This window comes from Canis lupus, chromosome 1 (assembly GCF_011100685.1).
Source record: "Canis lupus familiaris isolate Mischka breed German Shepherd chromosome 1, alternate assembly UU_Cfam_GSD_1.0, whole genome shotgun sequence".
Classification (NCBI taxonomy): Eukaryota; Metazoa; Chordata; class Mammalia; order Carnivora; family Canidae; genus Canis; species Canis lupus.
The window spans coordinates 1,396,894-1,405,602 of record NC_049222.1 but is presented as its reverse complement, the minus strand read 5'-3'; the positions used below and the strand labels follow the sequence as shown (position 1 = coordinate 1,405,602).

Here is an 8,709-nt window from a genome sequence, read left to right as displayed (position 1 = left end):
TCCGCTCCGCTGCGGCCGCGAGCCTGGGAGCCGCCCGGCGGCCGGCGGAGCCCGCGGAGGGGACGCGAGCTCGGAGAGGACGGCCGGCCCGCGGGCGGGGGCACCTGAGCCCGGGCGAGCCCCGCCGCCGAGGAGCCGAGCCAGCCGGCCGCTCGGTCCTGCGCGCCCGGAGCGCAGGCAGCGCGGCGCCCGGGCGGGCCGGCGAGACAAAGGCGCCGGGCCGGAGCCCTGCCCGCGGCCGCTCGCTCCGGGAGGGGCGGCCGGGCGGCGGGGGGGCGCGCGGGGCGCGGGGCGCGGGGCGCGGGCGGTGGCGCAGACTCTCTATAAAGGGGCGAGCCCGGCGCGCCGGCGGAGACGGCGCCGCGCGGACGCTGCCAAAGTTTGCCGCCCGCGCCCCGCGCCCCGCGCCCCGCGCCCCGCCGCCCCGGCCCCGGCCCCGGCCCCGGCCCCGGCCCCGGCCCCGGCCCCGGCCCCGAGGAGCGCCCGCGCCGAGCCGAGCCGAGCCGAGCCGAGCCGAGCCGCCGGGGCCGCGATGTGAGCGCCGCCGCGCCGGGTCCCGCAGGCGCCCCTCGCCCCGCGCGGCCGCTAATTGCGAGCGCGGCCTCATTTGCATAGGCCGCCGAGTCCGCTGGAGCCCGGCCAATCGGCGCGGCCCGCCGCTAATGGCCATGCATTATTCACCAGCCTAATTGCTCAGCCCCATGCGCGGCCCGCGCAGCCGCCGCCGTCCCCGCCGCCCGCGCCCCGCGCCCCGCGCCCCGCGCCCCGCGCCGTCCCCGCCGGCCGCCCCGCTGATGCTGATGCTGATGCTGATGCCGACGCCCCGCTCGGGGCCCGCGCGCCGCTAGCAGCATGTCTCGGCGCAAGCAGGCCAAGCCCCAGCACCTCAAGTCGGACGAGGAGCTGCCGCCGCCGGACGGGGCTCCCGAGCACGGTGAGGGGCCGCGGGGGGCGGGCGCGGGGGGCGGCGCGGGCTGGGGGGGCCGCCGGCCGCGGGGTCGGGGCGCGCCGCCCGGCCCCGGCAGGCCCATCGCGGGGACCCGGGTCCTCCCCGGCGCGCGGCGCGGAGTTGCGGGCAAGTAAACTTGGTCCGGCTGCTCGGAGTTGGGGCGCGGTGCGCGGACGCGCCGGGGCTCGGGCGAGTGGGGGGCCCGGCCCGCCTGGGGGGGGGTGCTGGGGGCCGCGCCGCCCCCCGGGGGCTCCTGCGCGCGGACGACCCGGGCCGGCGGGGCGACGGGGACGTGTCGGGGCTCGCGAGCGCCGGGCGCGGGCCGGGGAGGCCGGCGCCGGGGCAGCTTTGTTCGGAGCCGGGCCCCGGGGCCGCTGCCCTCCCTCCGGCCTGCCCCTCTCCCGGGCCGGCGGTCGGCGGTCGGCGGTCGGCGGTCGCCCGGCCTTCCTCGTGGCCGCCTGGGGACCCGGCGCGCGGCGGGGCGGTCCTTGAGCGCGGCGGACCCGGCACGTTGGCGGCGGCTCCAAGTCCCCTCGGGCGGGTCCGGACCCCGCGGCGGCGCCCGGCCGGTGTGCACCCGCGGCGCCTCGGGGCCTGCCCTCGCCGGGAGCGGGGAGCGGGGAGCGGGGAGCGGGGAGCGGGGAGCGGGAGCGGGGAGCGGGAGCCGCTGCCGCAGGTCTCAGGGGCGCGCAGGGGCGGCCGGGGCGCCGAGCTCCCAGCGCGGCTCCCGGCCTCCTGCACAAAACCCGCTGCCCAACTTCTGTGATGGACCCTTTGTAAGTTCGGAGGCAGAGGTGCATCCTCTTACCCGGAGGCTCAGACGGTACAAGCAAAACGAAACAAAACAAAAACAAAAAACAAAAAACAAAAGGAGTTTAGGAGTTTATCCCGGGGCGTTGTAAAGTTTGGCGAAGCAGGTACGTGTCCACGCCGGAACGGGCAAAGGGAGAAAATGCTGCTAACGCGGCGGGAATTAATGAATTAAATAAAATTAGTGGACTCGTTAGGGTCTTTTTGTCGCCGTGGAGGTAGGGAGCCTTATCTGTAGCCTAGTCACCCAAGATTAGAACAGCAGATATGCTAAAAAGAAACGCTTGCATATGGTGGGTAGATTAAGGACAAAGAATCTTTTTGTCATGGAAATGGATTTTTTTTTGTTTTGTTTACTTCATCACATAGAATTTCTCACACTTGGTTTGTTTTGTATTGCCCTCAATGACTACATGATCAAATGAATGGATTTATTTCTGCCGAATGAGAAAGACAGTCTTTCCTTCAAAAGAACTACATTGCATCCCAGTGAGGAATTTTAAAGCTTTATTATTGTGGCTCCTGAATAGCTTAAAATCGGCTTTCACAGCCGCCCCAAAATGCAACAATGTAAATACTTCTCAGCTTTGTAGGGCCGTTATCAAAATGTGCAATGTCTCCTTTTATTAAAGCATATTTTAATTAATAGAGTAAAACCTCTTGTATTTAACAATTAACAAGCTGAGGCCTTGCTATTCATTTTTAATTTCACGTCAGAAATGTGAGCTTGGTGAGCCTAATAGTGTAAACATGTTGAGGGATATGTAGCCTATATTTGAAAACCTAAGATGGAGTAAATTATTTACAAGTTGTGTTTTGAATTCCTCTTGTTACTGAATTTATTTAGAGGTGAGGCGTATTCAGAGTTTTTACCCATCATAGGATTAAAGTTTGTCAAGCTTGGGTTTTTCACAGTCGTTGGGAATTGTAATCAAGATATTGCCACAGTTCCTGATCGTATTTTGCAACAGGCCAGAAATAGCCTGTCTGGGGCTGAGCTTTAGTCAAATAGTATGTTTCCTGGATTGTTTTGAAGGTACTTTAGGCAAACTATTTAAAAAATAGTTCTTTCTGATTTAATTATTCTGAAGCTGATTGTTCGTGGAGTATAAAAGATACTCTGTTCTCTGCTCACTCAAGGAATGCTCACGGATGTGTTACTCTGTCGTGCTGATCGTCGTTAGTAAGATAACTAAAAAAAAAAATTTTTTTTTTTTTTAAGAGAAACAGTTGTGGAAACTCCCTCACTCTGACACGAATCAGATATTCTCAAAATTTTAATTTTGTTAAGTGCAGGGGGAAGAAGCAGACGGTGCATGAAGTTATAAGAGAGCTAAGTTAGTTTACAGTGTTTTACAGACAAAGTAGATAATTCTTTTGTATCACTTTGGGCGTGACATATTAATTAAAGCAGTAGATGCATGAAGTAAAATTGAAGGCTATTGATAATGCCATGGAAAACAAACACATGCACAGTTTTTAGTACGGTGTGGGGGACGGCAGAGATGCACAATCACGTCAGTTTACAGTTAAAAGAGATTAGTTCTTAAAACATATATAGGACTATTTCTCAGGCTTTGGTTTTTAGGCAAGCGATAAAATGGTAGCTATCCCAAAATAGCTTCAGTGTTATCCAGACCTTACCGTGGCAGAAATGAAATACGATGTCATATCTTAAATGAGAAAAAGTAATATTGGTTTATGTTAAGTTCTGAAGTTACCCTGTTGTAAAATTTTATTTGAAGGATGCCTAAGACTGACTCTCTCTGCAAGAACTACCATTTAAAATTGCAAATTGTTTCATTCTTGTTCCTGAAAATCTAGAAAATAAATGTGAGGCAGCTTTAGAATTCAGTTAAACGTGTGCCACCGGTGATGAAATCTTTTGAGCCAGCTGAATATTTTTGCTCTAAGAAAAATTAATTAAAACTTCTGACAGAACAGCACTTTTGAGAACTTTAAAAAGTGTGGTATTGCTCTCCTTTGTTGTATGAAATGCAGCTTAATAAAGATGTGTTTTATTGTCGTTAGAAAATATGTATTTAAGGAAGAACAAAAGGTTATTACAATTTAAAACAATTTGCCATCCTGTATTTTGTTTGTGAGCACTAATTGTTTCAAAGTGTGTTTTTATTTTCTGCCAACTTACAGTCATGAGGCTATCTTAAAAATCCTTTTAAATGTGATAAGCCTGTGATTTAAGAATTTACCAGTGGTATTCACAGACTGTGTTTAAATTAAGGGAAAGAAGGCCACCAGCCCTCGGTGAAGAGATCTTTTTTCTTTTATCTGTATATGCATGGTTTGCCTTGAGTACTCCCCCCAGCCCACACTACACACATTTACAATTCAGCATTCCAAAAGCAAACAATACAGAAGCCACTTTCTACCATTTGTAGGCAGATTGTTTTCTCTGAAACATGAAAGGTGAAAAGTATCCAAGGGGGGCAGGAGAGGAAAAGAAGAATTTGCAAATATTTATTTTTAAAATAACATTTTAAAAACTTCACCTCTTTAAAAATCCATAAATTGGTGGTCAACAAAAGCATGCCAATTCCCACCTTACAGAGAAAGAACTGATTATGTAGCAGCAGTCAAGGGGTTTTTATGTACATGTTGAACTTCGACAATACATGCATAATCCAATATTTTTAGATCTGTTCAGAGCCGGAAAAAGAAGAAGGCATGTACCAACAGCAGGAATTACTTAGCAAGCTGATTATTTTTTGTATACAAGATGATGGCAAAAGCAGGCAAAAGTGGGTCAGATTTCATTTTCAACTGCAATCTCTAAGAGGCTTTACCATTCATCTCAAGGTAGCTCTGAGAACACTGGGTGGTGGTGGGGGGGGGGAGGAATTCAGCAGAGATACAGCCAAGGAGGTGTTGTGTGTTCTGAACGTCTATTGGAATTTAGCAGTCTTCAGTGTGAGAATTGACACAGAGTGTTTTGGTGTTTTATTTGGTTTTGTTTTTAAGTAAAATAAGTCTTCACTGCTAATGATGTTCTACACTGTTTTTTAACGTTGCAAAATAGTTTCAAGGAGGATACTCTCTGCATGATATTTATAACAGGAAGGGCTCTTTTTTTTGTTTTGTTTTGTTAGTTTTTCTTTTCCTACATGATTTCTTGACTAGTTGCCAGAGTAGGACCAGAATATCTGATTTAGTTCCATAAAGATGAGATCTTGTTCTGTTACTCATGGGACAGATTTGTGATGACAGCATATGCTAACTTGCTACACATTTCATATCAAATCAGACATAAGTAAAATCTATGTAAAAATGGAGTGTTTTAATATTACTCTCAATAAACTTCTGCATCTGAAAAAAAACCCTGACCTTAGATTTTTCTCCTGCAATTTGAACACTTTTAGGATTTAGGATACAGTTCCCTGTCAGCGTGATTTCCAAGCCAACAAACAGGTCAAGTCACGTTACAGAAAGTGTAAAATATTAATTGAAATAATGAAATTAAGTAACGGGCTCTATTTATGTGAGAGATTAAGATTGATTTGTTTGTTAATTAAAGGGGACCCTCTCGCGGCAGCAGGAACTTACACCAGAGACCTGCCGGCACCAGTGTGGTGTCTAAACCTTGTCCTCCGTGGGCCTGTCTTCCCCAGGCACCCCCGCTGGGGTCAGGCTGACCCTGCAGTCCCTGCCCCCTCTGCCCCCCTGCCCCCCTGCCTCCCTGCGTGGCCGGAAAGCCGCTGCCAGCGGCGCAGCATCAAGCCCGGCTGAGGTCCGAGGAAGGTAGGGCTGCAAGAGTGGGGGCGCTTCCGCTGGCTCTCCCAGAAGGTGGGTAGTTAGAGGCGCCGTGACAGGCCTTGCTGATTTAACCTTTGCCTGCTTTGCCCTGCCAGGGGTGGCCACTAGATGTCAAGCTCATAATACAATTAGTGCATCTGTGCTGTTGACCTTGGCAACAGGACTCAACGCTGTTCTATTAAGTGTTAACACTGAATCCGAGTGTTAACTAGAGACCCGGGAGCCTGCTCCGTGCTGCAGGGCTTATCAAATGCCCATCTCATTCAGCACAAGTGTTTATAGTTCTTAAAGAAGAGAGAACGGTTTTCTTTTGTGTGGCCATTACATCTTGAACTGTTTAATTAACCCTGCAGGTGCCATGGCACTTGGTGTGCAGGCGGCCTTCCTGGTCCTCCTCTCGAGAGTGACCCCTCCGCAGCAGTGTTAGATAATTCCATTGTGTGGCTTGGGGCCATGCAGATTCCCTGGCTTTAGCGACCTAGGGCCCAGGGCAGTGGCTCTGCCCAGATGATTTTTTGCATATGTGTAAACTTCACTGGTAAAGTGCTGACAAATACTGGAAATGATTTAATAGCCTGAGCCCTGGTGTGAGGCGGTTACAGTTCATCAGAGCCTTGCTCCTGGACAGGATGGTGTCCGTGCCTCTCTGGCGCTGTCTGCTTGCAGCCAGGTGTGTTGGTAGGTCTGAGTGGTCTGGGTTACTTACTTATTTTTCCGTGTAGCGGATCTGAAACCCAAGTGGCGTGAGTGAGGGCCGCGGCGTGGGCAGCCCGGAGGAGCCCCGCTGGGACCTGGCGTGTGGCAAAGTGCACTGCAGACCGGCCTCAGCTTAACCAGAAATGCCCCCGCACAAACCTTGTCTTCACCCTTGGCCCGATTCTGGTGGAAGTGGTTCTCCTTGAGGACCCCTGGCAGGAGTGTATGTGTGCGTGTGTGTATGTGCGCGCGTGTGCATGTGTGCAGCAGGCGTGGATGCTGGTGCGTGTGCCTTCCGCACAGCATGTCAGTGAAAGGGCTGCCGTGCAACCTTGAAGTGTAACAAACATCTTATTATTCGATCCGGCGTCGAGGCCGAGTTAAGGCCAATGTGTGTTGTGGCTGCTCCATCTGCATGTGTCCATAAAGGAAACAGTGTTTTCCCTCCCTGGTGCTTCACCACACAGATTAGGAACTGCCAGTGTTTCAAACAGAAGACATTTGGTGGCTGTGCCACAGGTGGTCGTTACTTAACAAATTTGAGCTGTGGGCCACTGAGTCGAGGAAAGCCAGCGTGCGGGTCAGCGCTGGCGTTCAGCATAACACGAGTGCCCTCCACTGTTCAGCTCCATACGCACAAGCTTGGAGGTCTAGGGGAAAGGACAAAATTTTTCTATTGCGTCTGGAATTTCTTCTACATTGTTAAACACAGTAGGGGTCTCTATTTGTCTCCTCCTGTTTCACAGCTTGGGCTCAGTATGTGATAATTCATCTTTCTTTATGGGATTCAAAGCTATCATAAGGAGTTAAAAAGAATTAATTTGCAAGAAAATAAGTGTCTCTTCACAATTTAGGAAAACTTGAAAAATGCTCTCTAGATTTTTAAGGGATGGTAAAAGCAAAGCAGAAAGTACCTTTCCCTTCTCTGCAGACCCAGGTGGCATTTTACAGTTGCTAATTAAAGTGGAAAAGTTAACATCCCTTTCCCCATGCTCAAAAAGTTCTACTCTCCTTTTTTGTTAATCTGGGTAATTAAAAATAGGTAGCGAAAGTGTAGCAGAAAAATGGTGAGTCTTTGAGGTTGATACACAAAATTACAAAGCACCTCTCTACTTTGTGTTTGTAATTGCTTCGCTTCCTCACCAGGCATGGGACTTCCCAGAGAAGGCTGTAGTTGGACATTTTTAAAGGAAGGCGTTATTTCTCAGATGTTCTTAAATATATTCCAACAGTGCTTTTCACTTGTGACCTTAAAAAGACCATCACAACTATAAATGTCCTGCCTATCGTCTTCTTCAGACCAGAGTATGCTCTTACAGACAGTGAAAACATGATCCGTGCATATTATGTAGCTGACCAGGAATTAAAACAGAGAAATGAAACAGTTTTGGGGGGCTCCTCTCACTCTGAGGGATCTGTTCCTAAGATTAGAAACATTTTTTCTTAAACATTCTGTTAGAGGAAAAAAAAAAATCCATCTATTTTTAAGCCTCCCATGGAAGCCATCCTTTTGTTAGAGGCTGTCTCTGAAAGGCCGTGGAACCCATTTCCATTCTCCTGGAGAACCGAGCAACATAGAACTTGCTGGAGAATATTCGAACAGTGATAGAAACCCTGAAAGTCTTCGGTGTAAATAGCAAGTGTGGGGATAGCTGAACTAATTATACATCTCCTCCCGTAAACTGAAGCAGCTTTATCTTCCAGCCTCTCCTCCCTCCTCCTGACCCTGTTCAGGAGAACCAGTTCAGCACGAGGGACCCGCACCCAGCTTGAAGTCAAGGCTGGTTCACATTTGGTATCAGCCAAGGAGACTGGCTCCCGGGGCGGCGGCGGCTCCTCCCGCCCGTGCGGCCCGTGCAGCAGATCCGCGGGGCACTGGCAGGGGAGCTCTTCCAGAGGGGCTTGTCTACCGGGAGGGGAGGCTCCCCTGCGAGCTGGCCCAGGACTCGGCACCTCCTGCCTTGTGTGACTTCGCCCTGCACGGTCAGTTCCTGCCTCATCCCTGGTCTGTGCACAAGCCCCGGTCTCTCCATCCTTGAACAGTCAGGAGGATGCCAAAAAGAAATTACCTTGACGATAATGATAATGATTCTCATGCTTGTTTTTCAACCCCTTCCTTAAGAAAGAAAAAATTTCCAGTTGCTTTGGAAATAAATCCCTCAGGCTTGTAGGGCTGTCCTGTTGTTGTACTGCCTCGCGTTGACATGGTTTTACCTTGAGATGAAAAATTTTAAGCCCTGTTAACTAATGGGTATAATTAATTAATAACTTCTATCTTTAACTACAAAGCCAATTTAAATATGTGGATTTTAACTGAATGATGCTGGTGTGCCTGTGAATCTGAAAGAATGTTGGCTTCAGACTAGGCAGGGTTAAAGGGCATTAGAAGTCCTGCATTCAGAGTTTTCAAGTATGGGTTTTCTTGTTAGAGAAAACATTTTTTTAAAAAAATGCTACCATCTCAGCACATACACATCATGATA

The 8,709-nt window shown here is 50.4% G+C and overlaps 1 protein-coding gene across 1 annotated transcript in view; it reads left to right on the top strand.

The window, feature by feature from the left end:
- The first annotated feature begins 801 nt into the window (after positions 1-801).
- SALL3 (spalt like transcription factor 3) overlaps positions 802-8,709 on the top strand; it is a 19,051-nt gene continuing 11,143 nt past the window's right edge. The window contains exon 1 of the mRNA XM_038525737.1: positions 802-934. Coding sequence (XP_038381665.1) covers positions 853-934 — 82 coding nt within the window. The 5' untranslated portion in view covers positions 802-852. The remainder of the gene's footprint in view (positions 935-8,709) is intronic.